The 26,393-nt window shown below is 39.9% G+C and overlaps 1 protein-coding gene across 1 annotated transcript; it reads right to left on the reverse strand.

Moving 5' to 3' along the window:
* Positions 1-1,927: 1,927 nt before the first annotated feature.
* On the reverse strand, positions 1,928-20,889 carry map1b (microtubule-associated protein 1B). Its single transcript, XM_061061103.1, has 7 exons — positions 20,499-20,889; positions 18,199-18,300; positions 11,182-11,264; positions 10,238-10,378; positions 4,747-9,901; positions 4,408-4,643; positions 1,928-4,088 (listed from the first exon to the last, which is right to left on the reverse strand). The coding sequence occupies exons 1-7, from the start codon at positions 20,680-20,682 to the stop codon at positions 3,933-3,935; spliced, it is 6,057 nt and encodes a 2,018-aa protein (XP_060917086.1). The 5' UTR covers positions 20,683-20,889; the 3' UTR covers positions 1,928-3,932.
* Positions 20,890-26,393: the final 5,504 nt, after the last annotated feature.

Raw genomic sequence — 26,393 nt, forward strand, 5'->3', positions numbered from 1 at the left:
CTTCCTAAATTAACTCCTAAGATAGACTATCTTGCACCGAGAGAAATAGGGCTGGGAAAGGGAGGTTCCCCACTGTTGCCTTGGCAACAACATCTAAGTCCCATACTGCTGAGATTGCTTGCTCAGCCAATCAGACACAGGGCTGTGTATAATTTATAGTATCCTGCAAGGTGTGTGTGTCTCTGTTGGTTTCTCTCTCTGTGCATGCATATGTATGTGTTTGCATGTATTTAAAAACAGATTTTCTAGCATATAGCGTATCTATATCTACAAGTTGATGGTTTTGTGTATGGGTGCTCAAAATGATGCAACAGTCAACCAGGGAAAAAATACTGTTTTTCAAGGGTCTATTTTAGCACTCAGACTGTGTTTTACCGCCGGATTGCTCTTACATCTTCTTTGATTTATCCCTGTGTGCCCGTCCCTTTGGTTCTGGAAAATGCCTGGGGTGACCCATTATCATTAATAAATGTCCCCACTGAAAGTGTTTTGGCACAGAAATATAACAGCTGCTCCTGATTACTGTGTCACAGCTCAAAAGTCACTGTCCTTGAGTTGAAGGACTTTAAATAGGTTTGTGTCCTTCAATTTTAAAGCAAATGCTTTACATTTCTATGCATACATATTCAGACACTGGCTGACTTTTTCCTAAACCACAAGCACTCACAGCAGTGTGATGTGTTCTGGTAATAGCAGGGATGCTCTCTCATCTGCATATCTTGTGTATAATAGCACACTATATGCGAGGAAAATAAAAAACATTTCCACTTGCTTATGCACAGTATATTTGCTGAAGAGGCGGATTCACAAGCTTTGTGTTAACCTTCAGAGAGACATCAGACATGTGGACTCGTGGTTCCCTCACTGCACACCAAAAGGATGTTGAATTACAGAGACATGTCCTCTTACCCTGCTCTGCTCTGTTCTGTCTCTGCTGTCTCAGTCAGTCTCTCTGGGGCGTCTGATCTACTGTAAGAGTTCACTCAGTTCAATACAAACTGGAGGAGCTACATTGATGTTATTTTTCTGAATCCAGATGACCTTAAACAAAATCGTATGTCATCATTTGTTAAAAGCTTATTTAGTTCACTGTTTTTACCAGGTTTCCTTTGCATTTGAAGCAGTACCTGTAGCTCAGCATTTCTATCTTATATATGGACCTGTGGGATTCATGCTTGTGCTGATTACAGCAGTTTGCTTCCTAATTGCATGTTTTCTCCTGGTACGCACAATAAAGAATCTGCAAGACAGGCTTTATCTTCAACTGAGTTTAACATAGGCTGCTCCTGAATAGGATGAAAAAAGCTAATTGTGTTCCTCCTATCCTGATTTCATTACACTAAAAGCTGATAACCATTTAAAGCCACATGAATTAGGCCTCATCATATGGGGACATGAATGCATTATAACAAATTCATTCGAAAATGGTGAAATTACTGTTTAACAATTTCATCTTTGATTGACACCCACAGCATGACTTAAACATCTTAACATCTTTCATATATGCCTAGAAAATCAAGACAATCAGTCTTTGATTTCTTCAGTTTTACTGTGAGCATCACAGTTTAAGCCCCTTAACCTAACCCCTAACCCAAACTTCAACGGAACAAACTTTATTTCTTGCCTCCCCTCACATATTTCCTCTCAGAGGTTAGTATGACAGGGGATGTTTTAGAATCACAAACATAAAAGTTCCTTAAAAATGCATGATATTGTGCAAAGAATCAAAGTGATCTTAATACAGTTTGTATGTAATACAACGAATAAAAAAGACCAAGACACAATTGGACTTTTTTCACAACAGATTTTATTGTGGTTCTTTTTGAATGTTTGTTCTTAAGTAGTGTTCCCTCTTACATCAGAACTGTATGGGTAGAGGAAATATTGCACACAAACATCAGAAAGCACTAAGGAATACTTCCACTTGAAACTATTCGCTATAGGTTACATATGAGTTCGGGAAAAGAGGCAGAGAGGATGCAAGATCACAAGACAAATATACCACACAGCTGCAGACAAACATGACTAAAGTTCTCCCAAGAGAAATATAAGGAGAAAAGGCAGAGACAGTAGCCTGAAAGAGAAGTAGAAGAAGTGTAGAGAAAAAAGACAGAGAAAAGAGAAAAGTCCGTTCAAGAGAAATGTCAGTTCAGAGTTTGTAGTTTTGTTGTTGGTCAGGGTGTTGGTTTAAGGTTCCCCTGCAGGAAAACTGGTTTATAGTGAAGTCAGAAACACCTGATATAATTTCAGAGATACCTGGTGAGCTTGTTGAGTTGTTTAAAGAGTCCCAAAGCCTGTTATAATGAAGTTGTGATTTGTTTAACCGGAAGCTGGCCTGTCAGTGTTGATCTGTGGCTTCTGTACTGCAGTTTGGTGTATGTCCTGCTTGTGTTTAAAGTGTCAAGTTTAAGTTTGACATACTCACATCTAAGACACACAAGTCACTCACTCTCTCATCTCTGTGTGCTTCCCCTCTGCTGTTCCCTTTAATCCTGGCTAAAGAGCAAGATCTCTCTTGTAACAGGGAATGTTCAGCCTCCCAAAAGGCTCACATCAACCTGAAAACCTACTCTGTGCTCCATCCAAAGTCAAGTTGTGTATTGATACAGTGCCATTAAAAAATGCAGAGTTGCAGAAGTGTACCATGAGATGATGCAACTTGCCAATATCGTAAAATAATCCTATATAGCCCTGTTGTTCTTAATGCAAGTCTAAGCAAAGAAAAGAGAAAAAAGTACAAATGTTTTCATGCATGTCTTCCAATCACTCATTTGCCCACAAAGATATTTATAATTTTAATACAGTGCTTTAGAAAAACAAGACATTTTAAGGTTTATGAAATCCTGCCTCCACAATTGGAAAGAACTAGTTTCCCCACAGTTCAGTGATTACATAAAAACAGATACGAGAAGTAAGACGTGATTTTCTCTCTGTGAAACAACTTAAAATCTGTAAATAAAGCAGACAATGTGAAATAGAAGGCAACCCTCATAAAGCATCGCGAAGAAGACTTTATGGATGGCATTAAGGGATGGCATTCTGAAACAACTTTTGTTGTGTTAATATATTAAAGGCAGTCTGGACCATCAAGTACAATGAATTAAAAGAAACAAAATAAATAATGTTCATACACCAGCAGCAACATAAACCAGAGGAAAAGACCCCACAAACATACATCCATTTTGAATCAAATAAAACCCAGGAAACTTAAAGACAAAAGCAACATTTTTAAAATGGCATGGGCACTTTGAATTGCCCATCAATAAATTCAGACATCATTAAAATTGCTGATGTTGAGTATTCTTTCAAGTTTTTGTTTTTTTTACCATCATTTAACTATGTAACTTTTACTGGGGTTGACGTTTGGAGTGTACAGTTACACTTTTCTGATAGATTCACTAGTTCTTATACATTCATTTTGACTCCCTAAGGCAATAACAGAAAATTTGTTTTTTGTCCTTTGGTGTAGATAACAGCCATTATTTATGAATATACCATAGGAAGAGATATTTCGCTCCTACACAGCCATTAAATTGATTAAAAACACTCCGATATTTTGTTCTAGGGTGCAGAAGAAACTCAATACAGCAACAACAACAACATAATTACTCAATCTGCATGACCATAGTCATGGACTATAATCTCCAATTTCCTTCAAGTTCAATCCATGTATAACTTAAAATAACACCTGGAGGAAGTCAATGATGTTTTATAGAAAACATTGTGTTTTGCATGGCACCCCTCAAAGCGTAGTGTATTAGTTTTGTTTCTCATTGCAGATATTGATTTTTGTGGAAATAGTACACAAGAAGCATAATTTGATCGTATAGGTGTTTAAATGGGTTTAATGCTACATGGATGTGTTTTCTGCCTCAACTAATGATTTGTCTCATTATCAGTCACTAAGCAACCTGATCTCTTGTTGAACAGGCCTACATCTCTATTTTACATGCAGGGAAGGACTCATCCTGCATAACAACAGTGCTGCTGCTGGCCAGGACCATGATGTTGAGCTCCTGCTGCTTGTCGTGGGTCTCCTGGTACCACTCCCTCATCACATCAGTGTCATGGGTAGGGATCAGTGTGGCCTGAGACCAGAAAAAAGGGATAGTCTCTTAGCTCAAGCATTCATATATTAGAAGTCAAAGGCGAACAACCAAATCTTGGTCTCCACTTCCCATTTAGTTCATAGAGTTCAGTTGAATAACTACCAAAGTTTACCTATAGAAATATAAATATGTAAATTAATTTATGCCAGTCTTTTAAGTTGATGGCATAAAAATGATGTAAGGCTTGTCTGTCACAGAAAACAGACAAACAATAGTAGCTACACAAGATACCAGATGCATGTGGTACTCGGGTAAAACATTTTCTTATATCATTGACAGACTAATAATTGAACCTTACCTGCAAGTTGTTTCCCCACTGGGCTTTTCCTTCAAGCAAAGCGTCAAGGACAGCCCTACTGGGCTCTTGAGCTGTCTGATCATTGCCACTGACAACATAGTAAGAGGAGCGAACTCGTTTGAAGAACTCGGCATCCACATTCTTGGCACTGCAATGATTGGGGATGTAAACCAAATCCATGTACATTGGAGGACAATTGGGCAATGCACCACCTGCTACCTTTCCACTGCCAGTACCTGAAAGACAAACAATAGTACCTCTCTGTTTGATAAGTTCTCAAAAACATTAAGTGATTATGTAAAGTATCTTACAGATATAACTAAGGAAAACGGTACTCACTTGATGTGACACTTTTCACACCTCTTGATGCAGAGGTATTGGTTGCATTTTTGGCATCTTTCCCTTCTCCAACACACTTTTTAGGAGAGGAAGTTTTTGAATCCTTCACTTTTGATAAAGCAGTCTTCCGGGCTGGTGAGGAGGACTTTTTCATGAGCTTTTTCTTCTTGGGCTTTTCCCCTCCCTCTGTATTAGCATTGTGGAGGTTTTCTTCTGCCTTGAGGGCCTCTGGGTCTACCATACAGACATCGTGGGGGCCTGAGGATGGAGCAGAGTCCCTCAGTGCCACTGGAGGAGGATCGGCATGCCTGTAGGTCAGGGTTCTGTCAGTTGGCAGAGTCTCAGAGTCGTCCTCAGAGTCAATGTTAGCATCTGCTGTAATCGAGGGGCACTCCTCTGTCCCTGGTGGGACATCTGAATCTGTCTGTGAGGGGGCAGATTCACTGATAGATGTGGGTGGGGTCTCCTCACACTGCTTGGCAGAGAGCTTACCTCCTGGAGGTGGGGGCCCTCCTCCAGACTTTGTCAGAAGCTTCTCCTCATCTAAGGCATTCTCCTCATTGATGAAATATTCTATAGGGTTAGGGTTTATGAAAGATGGGGATAGTTCTGTCTTGGGGTGACGGTACTCACATGAAGTTACAAGGCAGAGGTCAACATCTGTCTTGGATGGAGCAGTGGGGCTCTTCTTGGTGAAGGCTGGGTCCCTGGAGCCACAGGCAAAATTGTAATTACACGGATCAGAGGAAAGAGGTAGATATGACGGGGAGGGAACTTTGGGGCTTATGGGCGATTGCGCCTCAAGGGTAGAACCCTCACATTTAAAGGGGTTTGTCTCCCTTGCCGGGGAAAAGGTTTCTTCTTTTGAAAAAGTTAAAGATGATAACGGGGAAGTAGCTTTAGGAGGTGAGGGGGACTTGTCATATTTTAGAGGTGTTGCAGATTTGTCGGAAAGGCTCTCCCCAGGCTGTGAAATTGGGCTGCTGCTATCTTTAACTGGGGGACCTCCTAGCACTGGAGATGGCCCACTGGAACAGGGAGAGTGGGGGAGAGAGGACGTCTTTGGGGTGACTGGAGATTTATCAGTCTGCTCAGCCAAGGCATGTGGGATCTCTGTCATTTGACATGGGGTTGTAACAGAGGGAGTAGACTGGGAGGCATCTGATGGGGTTGCAGAAGTTGCAGGAACTGAATCGCTCTCTTCAAAAGGAAAAGATTTCTCAACATATGAACTATGCTCTTCAGATGGTCTTCCATTTGTTCCATCTGAGGGGCTGTAGTCTACCTCAGTTGGTCCATTCTCTGTCGCACGTGAGCTACCTACTGATGGATGCTCTGGTGATTGTTTACTGAAGTCTAGGGCTAAAGAGTGGTCAGAGGAATCCTGGCCAAACTCTATTGACATGGTAGAATGCTCTGGTGATTTTGCGTCCTGCATCTGGGATCTGCCTTTTGTCTTTGGTGAGATGTCTGGGGAGATAGACATGGGTCTTGGACTGTCTTCCTTGGATGGAGAGCCCTCAGCCTCATGGAATGTGGTTGGGGTCTGAACAACTGAGACAGACAAGGAGTCATCTACTTCTGTTGAGTGAGGAGAGCCTACCTCAGCATGAAGGGAAGGAGAGTCGGTGGTTGGTTCTGGCAAGGAGCTGGTGGCCAGAGATGCTGTAGATGCTGAGGCTAAATGTGAAAAAGTATCTTCTGCTACCACTTCCTCTATTGGAGTTCCTGACTTGTCTGATGTGGTACCTTCTGAAATGGACATCTTACTCTCTTCTTTGAAAGATGTGAAAGGATTAGTATCTGTTTCCTGCTTGTTGATATGTGCTGAAGACAATATTGATTGGTTATTCTCTCCATTTTTCTTCTGATCTATGTCAGAGGGGGACTTTTCTGTCTTTTTCAGATAGTCAGGTTCAGCTGGTGGCAGGCTTCGTGGAGACAACATTACTCTCTCTTCAGGAGAGGAACTTTCATGTTCTGGCTCATAAGGCTCTGGGGTTACTCGATTGGAAGAGATCTCTTTATCACTTGTGACCTCCACAATTGTTGGTCCTTGCTTTTCTGACACAGGTGGTATGGTTCCTGCCTTTTCATCTACTGGTGACTGATAGTAAGGTGTGTGACCTGATGATTGGGGTGAGTTAGCTCCTTCCAATGTGTTATCATCAGGGCTGACGGAGGAATCAACTGTTGGTTTGCTGCACCCTGAAAGTGTTGTGGACAGTTCAATTGGAGCAGCAAACAGGGATGGAGAATCAAACTTGTCCTTGCGGTCCACTGAGGGAGAACGTACAAGAGGGGATGTTGTGGAGGCTGAACTAAGTTTAGCCAAGTCTGTGTCATACTTATCACATGATTCTTGAGTTGGGGAAAACCCTTTATCTTTCCCCCCCAAGGGAAACTCCTTACAAAATTTGTCTTCTTCTACTGATGAAGTGGGAGATATTGTGGAAGCGGAGTGGTTGTAGTCTTGGCCTTCTGTGGCGCCACTCTGTGAATGATCTGACCCTGGCATATCCTGAAGTGGAGACAGCGTCGTCCTACCAAACTCTCCAGATGCTGATGTTCCAAACTTGCCAACATCCTGTGATGGAGACTCATCATTGGTGATTTCATCACTCATGATATCTCTGGGAGTCAACATTTCATCAATGGGTGTAGGCACACTGGAGACTTCAATGGTGGACTGTGTGTGGCCAGAGTTGACAGTATAATCCTCTTGGGGTTCATCTCTGTTCTCATCATCTGAGGCCACTGAGCTCTCAAAGCCAACTGGAAACATTTCATCATGGATAGATGCAGCTGGAGAAACTGGTGAGGACACTTTGGGTGAGGCTGATACAAAGAGATTAGGCTTCTCTGTTTCTCTGCCAGTTAAATGTAGACTTATATTTTTATTAGTCACATCATCATTGTTGTCTTCATAATCTCCCGGTTTCACGTCATCATGCTTTTCTTGTTGTTTATCTTCACCAGGAGAAGGCTCAACTTTTTCTGGCTCCACTCTCTGTGGTTCATAAACTTCTTCTGTCTCCCCCTTCTCTTCATAATCTGCTCCTTCAGATGTCTCTTCCATTACAGTGCCTTCATCTTCAAACTTCTCACTTACACTACCGTTAAGCTTTCCCTTAGGAACTTGTTCATCTGGAGTCTCTCCACTGTATCCTTCAGCCTCTGTTGTTGTTATACCTTCATCCACAGACTCTATTGTCTCTGGGGACTCTTTGGTTTGCATTATTTCTTCTTGGTGGATTATCACAACCTCTTCTTCCTGCTTTTGTTGCACAGCTGCATCATCTTCCACAAACTCTTCACCTTGAAGCTCCTCAAAGTCCTTTGTGAGGTCCTCTGGTGAAGACATCAGGCATCTTTCTGCTTCTGGATCTGCTGTAACATCAGCTGCACTTGCCACAAGTTTACCACTATCTACTTTTGCCACCTTTGATTTCCCTCTCTCTTTTGACTTTGACAGGGTTCCTGCATCTTTCTTAGAGGCAGTGTCTTTTTTAAAGGGCTTTGGTTTTGGGGCACATAGACTCTTTTCTTCACCCATAGCAGATGTCTTTTTTATGTCTCTCATGGGCCTTTTTACATCTTTCTTCTGGTCTTTCTTTTCTTCTTTCTTTTCCTTCATTGGTGAGTCTCTTCTGATATCCTTTTTTACAACTTTCTTTGCCTCTTCTTTTTTTACTTTTTCATCTTTCTTACCGTCTTGTTTGGGTGTATCCTCCTTCTTTGCCACTTCTTTTTTAATGTCCTTTTTCTTTTCCACAATCACTTTGGTCTCCTTTTTAACTATCTTCTTTTTTTCAGGAGTTTCATTTTTGACTGTTTGCTCAGTCTTTGATTTTGTTTCCTTCTCCGGGGCCTTTGCCTTTTCTTTTTTCAGCACAGGCTTTTCCTTTTTCTCTGTCTTCTGTAATTTTTCGTATGATGATTCTGCATCTGTTTTTGCTTTTTCTGGTACCTCCTCCTTTGATTCCTTCCTTATGCTTTTGCTTGGTGATGGCTTAGGGGTAGACTTGAGGCTTTCTTTGCTCTCTGTTCTGTGTTTCATCTTAGCTTGCTTTAGTGTCGGTGTCGACGGCAAAGAAGAAGCCATTGCTTTTTGAGTGACAACTGGCTGCTTCAAGAAGTCCAAGTGCTTTAATTTTTCTAAACCTTCAAAGATCTGTAGCTGGGTGGTATTTCCAGGAAAGAGAACACGCACAACCTTATCTGAGGGATTTGCAGGATGCCACACAATCAGTGAAGAGATAGATGCCAAATAGGAGACAGGGAATTCTGATTCTTTTCCATTTGGCAGCAGAATAGAAGCAGTGTCTTGTTCACTACCTGTCCACTGCTTCATGAAGTGCTGCATTTCCTTGCTGTTCTTTGATGGATTAAGTACATACATCTCAAGTTTTCCAACACCCATTTTCTGAAAAAGTATGATGGGTTCTATACTGTTTCCAACTGGCCTCTGCAATGGTTCTATCCTCAAATTCAGCTTGGTGAGACACTGCTTTGTGAATGCTGCCTCCTCAAGGTTCTTCCGAACTCTGTAATTGGGCTCAGGGTTATCCAGGTTTTCAGGAAGATTCACAAAGACAACACCAATATCTGGAGAAATCATGTTCTTCACCCAGTCACTGTTAGCTGTCGAACCCTGTGACTGTTCCTCTTCAAGCTCTGCCACCTTCCTTTGCAGCATGCTATTAATTCCTGACAGGTTGTCGTATCCAATGTGTGTCAGGAGGATAGAATCCACCCTGTCTAAGTGTCTCACCAATTTCCAGAAGCAAGACTTCCTGTCTGAGCCACCATTGATGAGCATGTTGAAGCCATTGACAGCAAAGAGCGCAGAGTCACCATGACCAGCAGGGAAAATGTAGCAGCATGGCTTAGAGAGTTTGAGGAAACCACCTGAGGTGGGTGGTTCCAACATGTCAAAGGGAGATGGGATCTCTACGGATTCGGATAAATATTCAGTGAACTCTGAGAGCCCCTCCATTTCAGGCAGTATAAGAGTGGAGTTTAATTTCATGTTGATGAAGTCCTGCAGGTTGTGTTTGTCCAAGTTTGAGTTTTTCCAGTCGCCTTGTTCCGGGCAGGAGAGTGTAAGGTTGGCTTTGTTTGCTGGGTGAATGGTGCTGAGCAATTCACCAATCTGTACATGGGAAAAATCAAGGGACTTTAATTTGTAACATCTTATAGTCCATCATAACACAAGAAGTTATTTTCAATTTACAGTTTTACAGTATATGGACATATGGACATAAGCATAGTCTTTGTATATCATATATTTATTAAAAAGTTCAAAATCAAAATGCATACATTTTTGAAAGCCATCCATTAATGTTAAACATCAATCAACCAAAGCAGAGGATTAAACTTTTTCATGGCAGAAAAAGTATCACTGACCACAAGTTATAGTGTGATATGGAAATGTCATGGCTTATTTTGAATTTTTTGTTCTTGGAACAGATAAATAATTTTGGCTCACCTCTTGGTCGGTAAATATGTCAATGAAGTTAAAGAAAGAGAAAGATCCAGACTGAAGAATCAGTTCTCCAGTGTTTTCAGAGCATTGCCCTGAGAGAACCAGAAGCTTGTGTCTGGCAGTGTCTGAGATCATCAATCGAGCCTGGAAATTAAAGAATTATAAAAACATTTATTTTTAGTTCACCATTGACTTTGGTGGAACACAATTTAACCAAGAAGAACAGAAATGGTTTATTCAAAGCCTTGCTGTTGCAGAAACCAGCTTAATGATTTAGTGAATTTGCAGTTTCACCAGTTTTACTTCACTCACATCCATTAGCTAATTAGCTGATTTGTTCTCTTTCCCGCCACTCTGCAAAGTCCCCTCCCCCCATCTCTTGCTTCTAGAAATTATTTTTCTACTGCAGCAACATCAGCTGTATTAGGCAGCTGGCCAGGCCAGTCCTGTTGTGCCCTGAGATATTATTAAAGCACAGTTTGACTACAGACATAGCTGCGGGGTAAAGACAACCCTGAATAGGAGCAGTGACACAAGGCAAAATTTTGTGTCATCTGTGTTCCTGACCCTGCAATGACTTTCCTCCCTACTAAGCGCAGCAAAAGCTCTACTACAATACTAAAGGAACATGTCTACACTTCTTTTTCTGAGACATTAGTGAAGTCCCTTGAGCTCCTAATCACTCCTATTTTTTTATGCGAACCAGGAGCAACAAGCAGCCATTCATATTAAGCTGAAGCATAATTGGCTAACTATGGTGGATGGGCCATTGCTGAATAATTACCCCTTTCAAGCTGTAATTGCTTTGTAAATGTACACTTTAATGGATGTGTGGATTATCCCTCCTATATAAGAGGATGTTACATGAAATAGCATGTTGGAGAAAGAACGAGTAGGATGTTACAACAGTATAACAGACTGTCAACAACAATTATATCTGATATTACCTCGGTACTGACGGCTTCATCCGAAGGGTTGATAAGCACCACTGTCTCCAGCACATTGCTTTTATGATGAAGAATTCTCTGCCCTTAAAAGAAAAAAAAGAAAACAGTTTAATATGAATAACTAGTTTCAAGGTTATCTTATTTAATCACGGCAACAAATTGCCTTTCAACAATGATGATCTGCTTTGCCTTATTTTATCGGAAAATAAATTCCCTTTTTTCATGATGGTGGTTGGTAGGAGAAAAACCTTGATACAATTTGTATTTTTTATAATTATTCCTTATGAATCTTCCCTTCTCTGGAGTATAGGTTCACAGGGATGGTGACAGGACTCAGCTAATTTAGAACATCTCATTCGTCTTACACAGTCACTCTGGCAGCTCCAACATAGCTGTGTAAATGTTAATGGCCTCTACTGAGTAGAGCTATTTATCCTTAAGATGGATGAGAGCTTTAGAGATAGAGGTATAACACACCTCTCAAACCCTAAATCCCAATCCTTAAAATAAAACCTGTTTAAGCATAAAATGACAAAGTGTTAATGGGGCAGTTTGGGGGTTAGAGTTGGAGTTAGACATGTTAAAAATTGTGTTTTAGCATAAGATGACTCTAGGGTTTAGAGTTGAGTTAGGGTTTAGGGTTACCTTGGGGGGTGTTGTGGTTTGTTAGGGTTAGTTTAGTGTTATGGCTGGTAGAGTTAGGGCTAAGTTATGGTAGTGGTGGTGGTGGGGTTATGGTAGGGTTAGTTCTGTCTGGCCAGTAGTTCAAAACCTGAAGATATGCAATTTATTATAACAGAAGAAGACAACAAGCTAACGTTCATGACAAGTTTGATGGGAGGAATTATTTGCAGCTTTGCTATGACAATATGTGAAATGATCAAATACTGATGATCATCTACAATTAAATGCCACATTCTGACTGCTGATCACTCAATTAATCATTTCAGCTCAACTTGACCTCACTGGTTCAGCCTCTAGAGGCTGATACAGACAAAAGACCCAATAACTCTTACTTCTGTCTGTACAGTGGGGGTATATGCTTTATTATACCACACTGCTGTAATTATATTTCCCTCTCATGAGAGAGCTGTAACATAAAAAATAAATAGCAGGTTGTGGCAGGAACATGATCAATAACCCTAGGTTTTGGATGATTGATGGTGATAATGACACTGATCCCACTGTGGGTGTGTCTTTGTGTACAAAGGGGTAACCTTCTTGTCCAACTGATGACACATGGGCAGGAGATCTCCTGCATCATAATTAAGCCCACTCAATCCCACATTCTGTCTTTGTTTCTTCACCTTGTTATCTCTTCTCTCTCTATATATTAGGAATCCAGATTTAAGGTAAAAACCAAATGCAAGGTAAAAACTAAAGGCAATGTTGCCAAAAGCGTCTGTTAAATGAATTGTAGAAAAATAAAATGATTTTAGAATTGTAGAGTATGTTCCTTGTAGGTTTTAAAGGGCAGCAAGGTGTTGTATGAATATAATCTTTGAATTCAGAACCATACTTTTGAAGACAGACTGTTCCTCGTCCCTTGGGATGTGATTCTGCAGCGCACATCTAGCTGCTGGGACAATTACGCCATACATATTTCATATAGCAGATTCTCATAAAAGATCTCTATAGCCATTAACCCCGCCTCCTTCTCCCAGAGGGCTGTCACTCCATATGGAAAAAGTCTTTCAATCATTGCTGTTAATAGTGAAGTGGCTTCTATACAGCCTTTAATATTCTGTGGAGTGCATGGAAGGTAGAAATAATGACTCTTGCTTTGGTTATTTCCCAGCAATTTAAAAACCCTTTCGTCTGGAATAAGCTGTCTGATGTCTGGAGGGAAGTGAAAGGGCATTTTTTTCAGTTTCCTTTCTGCAATTTTTTCTACTATTTTATTTTTCAAAATATCTCAAGATCTCAACATAAGTGTATTCATTGATGAACGACTTGAAGCTGCCACACGTTTTCAAGAAAGACTATATACTGAGGAAAAGCATGCTAGAAAAACACCTGAGTGAGTTAGGATGTATGTTATATTTTGTTGGTTTACAATAAAATGTTAAATTACTGTCACATGCAAAATAGATGTGCCCCTTTTTAGCCTGTAAGCTTGTATTTTTTTTTAAATTTAAATACATACAGACAGGTATGCCTGTCAAATGATGATGTCAATTATATTTATTTACTTGTTTCCTATGCAAGCTGTGCCAAGATTTCTTCATAATAATTTGTGTGTTCCAATGGATGGCAATATTTCTCTATCAAATGGGTTTCCAGGAAATTTGTCAAACATATTCATGGTTTCCATGGATGAATCCCCTGAATTTTCCTATTTGATAGTTTATTCTGGATATATATATATATATATATATATATATATATATATATATATTTGACTTTTTATGACTTTATTGGAGAGACAGGATATAGTGGATATATTTGGAAATTTGGGAGAGAGAGAGTGGGGAATGACATGCTGGAAATGAGCCACACGTTGGATTCAAACCCAGGACCCCTGCATTCGAGGGCTTTGACCGCTGTTCATGGGGCATGCACACGGCTAGGCTACCTGCACCCCCAATTAGGAAAGTATCTTGATATCTATTAAATGAATTCCCCTGAAATCTTATTAAAACACTCCTGATCCCCTGTGGATAAAAATATAAATTATTGAACCTCTCCTAACCTAGCAAAACCCCCCTAAGCCTGTTGCTGACACATGAACTAGGAACTGAGAATTACTTAAACTACGGGATGTTTGCACATTTGAGTCGGTCTTAAACCATCATCACAAAATCCCTGTTGACTATTAGAGAAACTAGCTTCACTCAGTTCTGTTCTGAGGAGAGAGCATCCTAAACTGATGAACAGAGCTCCTTAAAGACTGACGAAGACTTCCAAAGGGGAAGGTTTTCACTGCTCTGTGAAATGAGAGAACAATCAGTCTTGGAAGTCTATTTGTCATCATGTAAAAGCCACTGTACACGAACCATGCCTGGAACTGCTAATGTAATAGAAAAGCCTTTTGTTTTCCTTTGTTTGTCTCAGTGCATGTTACACCGGCCTTTCATGCGCTGAAACAGAGAATACAGTAAAGCGTTAAGGACCTGTGAGGCTTGGTGCAGTCAGCATAACCATCACTACCACCACCCCCATGCCAAATTGCCTCGTGTCTCGGCCAATTCGTCAAAAAAAAAAAAAAAACCAGATTGTTCACTGGAGCTTGATCGACCCTGACAATTACCTTGATCGATATACAAAATCCTCACCTCCCAGCGTGCCTCTGTCTCAGCAGGAGGCAAGGTAATGTGAAATGCATCATTGAGCATTCTCCTTTTGGCTGAATAGAAAGTGCAAGACTGGTATAGCCTGTCTGCCACGGACTGAGCCAGACAGGGGAACATCAATGAGGATGGCACCACACCAAAAATAGATCAGTGGAATCGCTAAATTCAGTGTCTCCTTTTTCTTTTGCAACAAAAGGCACACTGCACTTAGGGATTATAATTGTATCAGCTCAGGTGGATTTCCTGAATGTGTCAGCACATTTCACCTGGCTGTCCTTTCATTTTCCACTTTAACGTAATAATTGGTCGTGGTGACTTTCAGAAGCAGAGATCAGGGCTCCCCTGAGCACAGATTCAATGTCACCCTAACCCTTACTTCAGCATCCCCACACTGGATTAAAAGGAACTAGTCTACGCAATATGTCTGGACATTGAGCTAATCAGACTGTTAAGCCAGCTGAGTCACAGAACTGTCAATCACTTGTTTTGTAGCTTCAATGCCTCTAAATAACATTCAGTTGTAAGCTCCTTAACATACATTGTATTTAGGATTATGCCAAAAATAATGACAACCTGGCAGTCAGAAGAAAGTCATTATTACATTCACACCCTAAAATATTGGTTTTCTGTAATAACTAGAATGGCAATTACAGTCATTCTGAAAGCTTACATCAATCATTCATTTGTTCAACCTTTATTTAAAACACGAAATTCATTGAGGTCATGCCGAGTTGTGGATTACATCAAAACAGAATACATACAGTATGCACCAACAGAATAAATACAAATAATGGAAACAGTTGCATTCAAAGGCAGAGTTTTAAATTGGCCCAAAGGAACAAGTGTTTTAAGTTTGACCAAGTTATTTAGTTGCAAGTTTTAAAATCAAAATGATTGCCTTGATAGGGCCATTGCATATCTATAGTATGTCTTCCCAGCACCTTTTTCTTTTCCAATTCATCCATCCATGATTATGAGGAGTGATGCTTACTGGTAGATGTTTGTTTGACTAATTAATCCAGTCAGGATAAATAAGATAAAAAAATTAGAGAGTTAACACAGTTATTTATTACAATTGATCAGTGAATAGCTTTGTGTTTTTAGGACGGCTTTTTGACTCTCTGTTTGCTTTTTCAGGAGTGCCTGTACTTAATTCTGATTCCTTGAAAATCTATATGTAACCAGCAGTATCATATATCCATCAGGGAGACACATGGGGGCTAAAGCCTCACCCCTTATTTCCTCCCCTTCTTCTCCTCTCTGTGGGCTCCAGGCTTCCTGCACATGATGGCAGTTTGATGGACGTCATGTAATCTATCAAGCAGACAGATAATTGTATTTGTCCTCCAACGAGACACCACCAGCAGGTTTGTGTTTCCTGTGAGCACTGAGCTCTAACAATGAAGGCAGTAAAGGCTAATAGGTACACATTCAGAAAAACTAAGCTTATAAAGATATTTCAGGATTTTTTCTTTACCATAACTGTAGTTAAAGTTATGTCTTACATAAAGGCACCACAGACTGCCCCCTTATCAACAATAATCATTCTGACAAGGTTATCTCATTATGTGATTAAGGTTTTGTGCAATTTTACAAATAGCAGGAAATATCAGGGTTAATAATTGACTTTGCCTTCTTTGTGTGTGTAAGGTGAGAAGATTGATACCCTACACTTATGTATTTCTAAAAAAAAATACAGGGCTACAGCCGGGGGCTAGTAAGCCTAGCTTAGCATAAAGACTTGACACACAGAGTAACATCCAGTTAGGCTCTGATCTGAAGGCAACAACAAAAAAAACTCCAGATGCAATATCTTATTAAAACCTCTTGTCAATACTAAAATAAATGATTGCTCCTGGAAAACAAAAGAAAACAAACAAACAAAAGTTGTTGTGTAAGTAAGTGAGTGGGTAGGATGGAGTAGGGTAGAGTTCTTCAGGCAGACCTCGGCTAGCTCTTAGCTCCGATTTTCACTATTTAGCAGCTTCCTTTAGATTCATATTCAGCACATAGACATAAAGATGGTTTAGATTTGCATCTTACAAAAACAAGCAATTAGGCATTTTTCCCAAAATGATCAACTTCTCCTAAACAAGGTTTATTCTTTTTAACATGCATTCCAGGGTAAATTAAAGTGTTTATACAAACATGGCATTTCTAATAATGAAATATTTTTTTGCAGAGGACCTGTTTTCAATGGACACAAAAGTCTGTCAATGTCAAGCTAAATATTGTAGTTTTCTAGGAACCCCTTCATAAAGTAGGTAATTAAATAGGGTACAGGGTAAAAAGCTAAAAGCCAATTGGAATCCTTCCCTTGAGAAAGAGACTTAGCAAAAAGCCAGAGGCATAAAACTTTAAAGGGCTATATAATTCAGTGTAACTGATTATGCAGCTTCAGTTCTCAGTCTTTACTTCATTAATTCACCGTTCAGATGTGTCACTTTTTTTGCCTCTTATCTACCCAGTTATCATTTATGTCTCTCCTGCGTCAACCCCCTTCCTCCTTTGCTCCCTTGTTTGCTTTCTCAGTCTTGCCCCTCACCCTCTCTGTTCCCCAGGTCCTCTGTTTCTCCTCCTTTCTTTATTTTCATGGACATTTGCCACAAGGGATTTAACCGTGCTAATTACTCTCGAATCAACTGTGCATCTCGAACTGGGTTGCAAGGCAACAGTGCACAAGGAAGAAAGAGAGAAGAATGGAGGATGGGAAGATCTGATGGTTAAAAAAAACAAGGCAGAGGACAAAAGAGTGTAGAGGATTGTCTCTTTACATCACCATGTATAACATCCATCTCAAGCAATTATAATTCCCCTCTGTAAGCCCAATTCTGTGGTTTAATATATGCTTTAAAATAAGCCATCAGATTTAGTGTGCATTTGGTCGGCTGGATCCATCTATTGTGCAGCATGGAGCCCTGCTGGTCAGTTCAATATGGAGCCGAGCCAAGCAGGGCCTGTAACTGCTGTTGACCGCCAAGGCCGTTCTGCCCACTGACGGCCCACATGTCCTGCCACACTGGATCTGTTACATCTTTATGGAGCTGCTCCCTTACCTTGCAAATAATACAGCTATAAGAGCTCCATGCAGCAAGACGCTGAGAGGGCGGATCCAAGGAGAGGTAATAAAACCCCTCTGCTTAGTGTGCTGCACAGGAGTTATAGCTGACAGTGTCGAGACACCGATAAAATGTGCAGTGGTTTGCAAGTATATTAAGTCAGGTGCCGGGTTTAAGCAGAGATTTAAGGTAATTATATTCGTTTTTGGATAAATGCAGAAACAGGTTTTTATTAAAATATGTATTCAAGAAAATCATTGTTTTAAGATTTTAAAAAAATTGTCACATGGGAAATTTCCCTTTAAGAAGTACTTTTAACTGGAAATTGAGCATTATGTTCTTTAAGTCAAATGAACAATTGAGAGTATCTCAACAAGTCAAAATGTCACATTTCCTCTCATTTCAAAATATGAACATAATAATTAATAAATAACTTTATTATTATATATTTTTTATTATTATTGATTTAATATTATCAGTGATAATAATCAGGTAGTTAGGCAATACTATTTTCTACATAATGACTTTGACTTAATTATTGTGTTTTTATTGGGCTATAAACACTTGTGTATGTACTCAGATTTTGCACCGAAACGGTTGGAACCATAGAAATCACTCTTTTAGTGTGACAGTATCATAGAAAATGTCTTTTACTTCAACGTTACCTCTGACATCTGCAGAGAAGCGGGCTGAGTGTCTGGAGACAAACAGCTTGAGTTCCTGGTCCAGGTTGCAGTCGATGAGGTTTGTGTCCCATGAGCGAATCCCTGCAAGACAAACGGACACAGACACAACATAAACTCAACAGGAAATTTGAAAAAGGCCGCAAAAGCAAAACACGCCGGGGAGGAAGAACATATGTTTTCTCGGCTGTCGAATGAATCGATGCACACAACAGGCGTTACCCCCTCCCCTCACACACACATACACACAAACATCTATTCAAGTGATCCTCTGCCTCCAGTTCATTGACAAACTTTTAGGGGCAACATGTATGGACTTGTTACCGGATTGGCAAGGGACAACAAATCTATAATAGGAAATATCTATAGCCCAGTTTCGGTTTTGGCATAACGACCAGACACTCTGGGACCCTCCATTCAGCACATGGTGGCAACATCCTGTCTTTATGTGCAGAGTAAAGGTCAATTGAAGGCCTCAGGTGATGACACTAACTGGGAATAGAGACAAAATAACAAAGACTATAATGTTGTTTTTTTTAAGTTGCAAAGGCGGATGTCTGTAGAATTGAATTTAACTTTAAATGTTTTCTGTCAAAAGGGTTTTTAAGCCTGCGAGACTAAACTGAAAACAAAAGGTGTGGCAATGCAAACCATGTTAGGACCGTTGATGACAACAGTTAAAAGTTCATTTTTCTTTGACTGATCTTTACGTTTCTAAAACATCATAGCAGAATTACTGATCATTAAAGACAGACAAAAATGATCCTTATGCATAGATATATCATATACTTGCATTGTTGGGAATCCCTTTACAAACATTTAGTTCAAATAAATGCTTTGTGGATAAGATATTGTTAAAGGTGCATTATGCCATAAAAACATGACGATACAAATTAGGTCAGACTAATGAAATGTGGTATACTCTATATATTCCTTTATGAATGGAATAACTTAAAGTATTCAGGAAAAAAAACTACAATCCTACAAAGACTATAGGCAACTCCTGCTGAGGAATACTTTGCGATGAAACCAAAAGCTTCAGAAAAGGGCAATCTGTTTTCACACTTTCAAGGTCAAAGGTGAACTTTCAGCCTAAGGCCTGAACTGTAATAATAGCCTGATCAAACGAAATAGTAGACTAAATAAATTTGTTTGTCAACTCTTCGGAAGTTAAAGCTATCTTAATAGCTGAAACCTTAAAATGAAACGATTGAAATCGTTTTCATGTCTGTCAAACAGCTTTGTTTACACACCTACACTCAAACTGCGCCATATCCTCCTCCTTCCTCCCCTCTCCTCCCCCTCACACACAAAATAATCTGGCCACCACACATACAGCAGCTGTAGCATTTCTAAACCGCCCTTCTGCTCTGTTGAAAATCGCTCCTTGTGGCTTTCCGTAGGGACCGCAGTGCGGACAGAGCCACGCCCACAAGCCGGTGAGGGATGAGAGAGCTGGATGCGGAGTGATGATGGAGATGATGTTCTCACGCGATTAAGTGGACAATTTATTCCATTGTCACAGACAATCAGTCATTTAAAAAAAAAAACACAGATCGCATTTAGTTCAGCGAGTAAAACAAGCTTTCTTAAAATACAAACACTGAAAGCTGCTATTAACCCCGTCCGTCTTTTCCCGAATGTAAACTGCTGCCCTCCTCTCTTTTTGAAACAAAAGCCTGACGCACCTGAATAAAGCTTTTGGCAAGGTGCTACAGGAGAGAAAACGCGCAGCTGTACGGGAGACCGAAGACATAATTGACCCTGCATTAGACTGACGCATAGAGCAGATTTACTGCTGAATCACTGCAGACAGAAGCGGTCGAGGAGCTGGCCCACGTGTGTGGATGACAACAATTCGGCCTTGTAACATTAATATGACAGAGAAAAAATAAATAAAACTGAGCTACAGTGATTTTAAACACAGTGGATGAGCGGAAAAGGCACCTGTGGATGAAGAGATGATTTGAAGACTTGATTTGGCGAAATATTCTGAGGATGTCACAGGGAGGGGCTGTTTGATATCCCCATTATAATAACATCAACTGAAGTTCAAATAGTGAGCACATACATTAGGTTTCGTTGACACTAATGAACCACTTATTTGCGTTAATTGTGCGTTAATTTTTTTTAATATTAAATCCGGCGTTTACAAACAAAGGCACCCTTGCTTTTTAAAGATACAACCGGAACTTTAAAGCTATAACGCTGGGAAGATGTTATCAATGTTTTAAGTTCAGCTATTAGTGGCCTACACCCACCTCTCCAAAGCCCCATCTTACCTTTCTCTATGTCCGCAATGGCACACTTAAGGTGATCCTCAGATGCCATCTCCCCGATCACAACCAGCAGGTAAAATTTGCTGTCGTTAAAGTGCTGCGAGGGGCTTGAGGAGCTCGGAGATGCCCCGGTGTTGCTTTGGCCACCTAAAGTCTCCATTTCTGCGGATTCTACCAGGGTAGCCATCCTCTCCTCTCTTCCGTATCTCTATCTCTCTCTCTTGTATCTCCCGTACGCACGCCGGATCCTAACAACAGCAGCAGCAGCAGCAGCCTCCTCCCCTTTATTCGCTACTGCAGAGCACTGAAGTGGTCTCCAGACAGACAAGTGGAGCGTGCATAGGAGTGGCCCTGGCTTTTTATACCGGCAGACATTGTGTCATGTTCGGTAACCGGGGAGAGAAGAGGGCGCCGGGTGTTTTTTTCGCACACTCACTCCACAGCTGATGTCATCCGCAACGAATCAAACGCCTCCGGAAGTCAAGCAGATTTGATCCTTTGTGTTTGTCATATTCATCATTACTTGTACCACTTAGGATTTTTTTTCTAACAACTAGGCAAACTTTTATTACAGACTGAGATTTTGAGAAGAATTTGCTGGTTTTAAGAAGCATTCGAGGATCTGTATCTCTGCACAGGAATGACTACGATCCTGCGGTTTCTTTTCACTATTCTCTTTTCAATTTCAAAAATTTGAACAATGAGAATATTTGTTTTAACTGTACAAAAAAATATATTTTTTTAAAAGCAGCAAAGCCTTTGGGGCCTTGCTTATAATGCTTTCTGCAAAATTGTACTAAATATATATGTATAAAATATAGGCTTCATAAATACTGAGTCACTTCAATCGATAAAATCTTTACTAAAAGAACTTAAAAAATAGTAACTCAGTGGTTTTTGTTGCTCTATGGGACCTTAAAAGTGTAATAAAATATTCCCTTTTTGTTTTGTTCTGGTTTTAGTGATGACAAACATGGAAAACTAATAATTTAGTGGCTATTGAGTTGCATTATGGGAAATGTAGGTTCAGTCTATGTTTGCTTGAGCTTTGTAATCAGGGCTTCCATGCCCCTGCTACTTTTACTTTTACGATTGTGTTTTGTAATCTGTTTTTCCTAATTTTATGCAGTACTTAATAACACTTCATCTTTTAGTGCTCTATTTTCCTTTTGTGTCCTTTTGTGTTTGGCATTATACGAGGGATTAAGCTCAGTTTTATGAGGACATACTGTTTGAGAGGGATGATGCTTCCATTACCAGGACAGAGGAAAATTGCTTGTGTACAACTACAATCTCTGGTGTGATGATTGTTTTTTTTTTCCCTCTCTTAATAACATATGAGGACACTAGAAACACAGTTCATAGTGCAGGAGGTTTAGTCTATTTCTGGGTGAAGCTGTTTTCATTTTTCTCTTATAAGCTACAGTTTTGTGCACAGTGTCATTGAGTCACAAAAAGTAATATATGGTGCCGTTAAATATCTTTATTATTACAGTGATAGAGATGAAGAGGATTTTCTGGCACAAACTTCACCAGCTGACAAGCTGTATGAAGAGTGAAAGGCTTAGAAGAGGTCAAAATGCTCCAGCAACACTTAGAAGTAAGATGATCAACTTTATTAACAATTTAGACCGACGCGTTTCGGCTCGTGGCCTTCATCAGGGTCATCAAGAAACAGATTCACAAACATCATTTAAATAGGGTGGGTACACAATTGAAGGAAAGGAAAACAAATTCAGAGCAGGTTGCTTACTTAGTGATTGCTGGATATCACTGAAAGCTGCCACTGCCTCCTCTGTCCACTGGATCTGATTGGGACTCCGGGATCTAGTCAAGTCTGTGAGTAGAGCTGCCCTGTGTTTTGTTTTTGTTTAAATGTATTATTTTCAAAAGGTATACAGAGGAGGAGAGATAGCGATATCTGGTTTAATTGTCTGCTTTATGTATTTATTTTCTCTAGAAGATAGCCGTTGCTGTCCGTCTTTTCAATCTTTTGCATTGTGGGAAACAAGTCAGTGAGAAGACTGGTCTGATGATCTACTGAATTTTTGGCCAGAGAAAGGTACAGCCGACCTAATGCTGTACCTTTTAATGGGGCGTTCACATTTAGTAGATGCTCTACATTAGATCAAGTAAAGTAGATGTTTCAAAACAGTCTGAGAATTTGTTGAACCTTCTTTCTGATACGGGTCCCTGACAGATAGCAAACAGTGAGTCAGAGAAGAGAGGAACTTACTGAGATGACCAAAGTGAAGCAGCAGGATGGTTTGATAACTCTGATGATCAAAACAGGATAATCGTCTTATCAGCAACAACAATACTACAGTATGAACCACTGGAGGAGGAGAGACTGGGATCTGCCTGTACCTGAAAAAAACAAAACATTTCCACAATTACAAATCAGCACACTGGTGTTCACATTGATCGATTGGACTTTATTGTCAGACAAAGTCTGAGTCGCTGCAAACCAAAGTTTGGAATTTGGAGAGGAGCCATATCACTTCCCAAGTACTGCCAAGGTGCCTCTGAGCAAGGCATCAACCCTCCCAACAGCTCTGGCATGCTCTCTGTGTATCGGCCCAACTCTGACACATCTCCATTAATGCATGTCCATAGAGCCTGTTGGAGCATGTGTGTAATTCAGTCCTATCTGTGTGAGAAGCATGTCTCTCAGTCACACAGGGGGATTAATGGAGTATGCAAAAGTAAAAAAAAAAAAAAAAGGAAATAAAACATTTTGGTGTAACATTGTAACAGTAGTATTTTTTGAAACTCAAAAGGGAAAAGTTGCCCCATAAAGTCTCACTACGACTCATGGAAATATTGACATGCATTACCATGATTTTGACCAGTGTGTCCAGCTGGTACAAGCTGCTCCCATTCTCCTACCTTGACACAACGCCAGAGATAGATACATGGAAAGAAATGTCAATCACAATTTTTGTAAAGTAGTTCGCACAAGTGTCCAGGAAGGTGGTAGAAAGGCAACTCAGCAGATGAAATGTTTCCAAGAGGTGAGTCACTTACAGTGATTAAACCAACACGTGTTAACTTAACAAAACAACAAAAGTTCAATGTAAAATAAGGCCACTTCATTCATAATTAAATCGGATAAGAAACATGTTAAAGCACATCCTCACCTCTCCTCAATCAAGAACAAATGTCTCCTGGCTTTATAGAAGGCCCCATTAAGGCCCCATTAACAAAATGGCAGAAGTTTTGTTAACTTAAAGATTTAAGTACAGCTGACTTGATGTCAAGTTTATTTGACTAGAACATTTTATTTCTTTGGAATAATCACAAATTTAGAAATATAGTGTAGAAATAAAGCAATTATTTTTTACTTTAGGAATGTTTCAGAGTAACAATATTCAGAGTTAATCATGGACAATAAATTTGGTCAAAAACTGCAACATATTGTTACAATGTTGAAATTTCAATTCTCAGATGTTTGGTATTTTTTGGTTCTTTCGTTTTGGATTTGACAACATACACTGTATATTTGATTCAGAAATGCCTTTTTTCTAGAAATCACGACAACTAATTAAACATATAACAATGGAAATGAACCCAGGCATTGTCTGACCTAGGCTATTACTGATACAAGTACCCCCATATGCATCAAGTGATTGGCTTCTAAGCCTTGCAGTATTCTCCATTGTGCGGAAATAAAGGCAATAAATGTCTGATTGCATCCATCTTTGATCTTATTCAGGTTCTTCCCTTGCAGTCTACTAAGCAGTTTCAAGAGATTCACTTGGGAATAAAAACTCTTTGAACGTGGAAGACTTGCAACTACCCAAAAGTAAGCCTTCATATGAAAGGAATCTCAAATCAAAGGAGGGTTAAAGGCAGATAGCAAATGAAAAGAAATGCAGATCACAGGTTTTCCAGTCTCATATTTTATCAGAGAGGAAGCAATGCGTTTGTGAACAAGTGTAATGCATGTGTCGATGATAAATGTGGTTGGCAGCGCATAATAAGGAATTCTATCTGGTGATATGAACATTACAGGGGCTCAGTTTTTTCCCCCTGGAGGATAATCTGAAGCAGCAGCAGAAACTTTGGCCTCTGTGGGAGAAAGAGACTTCAGATTTGGAGCTTACACAAAATTCACAGCATAGATAGTCACAGAAGGCTGCACAAAAAAGACACACACAGATGGATATCCTGACATCCATGCAGGATCTTCCTCTGGGAAGCCCCATTGATGTGATTCAGTCTCATGCACAGGCTAGGTGCAGGTGTGTTACTGACTTTAAAAGGATTATAGGAGTCCACTCAACACTCCCTGGATGTGAATTTTTCAGGCCCTCTGCGTCCTGGTGGGCTGATCCCGGTCTGATTCACCTAAGGCCACGAGAGGTCGAATCAAACATTCATCACGCACAGCTGGGAAAGAAGGGAGGCATTAAAAATACAACAGGCTGCCACCAAAAGTCTCCCTTAACAGACAAGATGGGATGTGTGCATGTGTTTGGGGTGTGTGTGTGTGTGTGTGTGTGTGTGTGTGTGTATGTTGTTTTTAAGAGGGGGATTGATGGGTTAGACCACTATAGGATTTGACCTGCACACATACAGTATATTTGTGTGTTTGTGTGTCTGCATGAAGAGAGGCTCTTCAAAAATGAACATGGAAGGATTTTAATAATTCAGAGACCCTAAACCCTTCTGGGTCTTGCAAAACATCAAATCCTGTCCAGCCTCAGGTCACTTAAAAAACAACAAAGAAGAGAGACACACACTGTGTGAAGGACTCTGGGGGAGTCTCCAGACCAAAGACATTAATTCAAGAAAGAAACAAAAAATAAATGTATAGACTAATATAGGGCAATAAATGTGAATACACTTGTAAATGTTGACAACATAAATGTAAACACCTCACTAAAAGATCATTCTAACCCTCTATATGAGTTTCACACTAATGCCTGTGTTTGGAAATGCTGCCATGATTGTTTAGTTCTGTTGATGTTTTTGGACATGCACCTGTTCTGTCTGGACTTTCTCTCATGTTGCTTTGAAAATCAGATTTCAAAGTGATGCTTGCCTTAGAGCTGGTAAAGGATGCTAATTAGCATTCAATGTAATCTGACAAACCTTGATAGCAGTGTTTTTCCTTCTGATTAAGGTGAAAACCGTGAAATGTGGATATGTTTTATTTCTCTTCTGCTCCTCAGGGTTTTTGGTCTTTTTTGTAGCACTGAAAAACCTGCCCATCAAAGAAAGCCAAGCAATCACTTTCCGTCAAAGCAGTTAAGTTCAGCTTTTTAATCTACCTAGATGTGAGTTTTATGTTTAATAAAATTGACGTCTTACAAAGGGGCGTGGATTGAGGATTTGTACAAGTCCTGACCTTTTTATTGTTTTTTTTTCACTGCATATTCAAGCGCTTACCTCCCTCATTCATGGTTTCCCACAGGGATCCATCTTAGGTCCTCTTTGATTTTCTAGAAATCCTCAAATAAGATGAGTTAAGTGCCTTTTCCAACAAAACGTCATCATTGTGTTTGATAAAATTCGACTGACTATACTGAGTCATCATTGCCACTGACTTATTCAGTCGTTTTTTTATTTTTCCTTGAATCGACAAAAAATGACAAAACCTGTTATCTGTGCTTGTTAGGCAAACCATATCTGGAAGCCTCATCTGTCTATGGTTTTAAATTGATCCTCATTATTTAATTATGTTGTGTTTTTCGTTGTACTCTATGCTTCATTATATCTACCTTACAAATAATCTGATAATTGAAGCATATTACTAATCAAAGCAAATTATTTTCTAACCTCACTGTCAATGAGAGAATATCTTATTGTTCACATACTGCATTCAACTAACTCTTATCCTTCGTGTACTCGCAGTTCTCCTCTGTGAGTTAATATTTCCCTAAATCAAACGTG

This window comes from Labrus mixtus, chromosome 17 (assembly GCF_963584025.1).
Source record: "Labrus mixtus chromosome 17, fLabMix1.1, whole genome shotgun sequence".
Classification (NCBI taxonomy): Eukaryota; Metazoa; Chordata; class Actinopteri; order Labriformes; family Labridae; genus Labrus; species Labrus mixtus.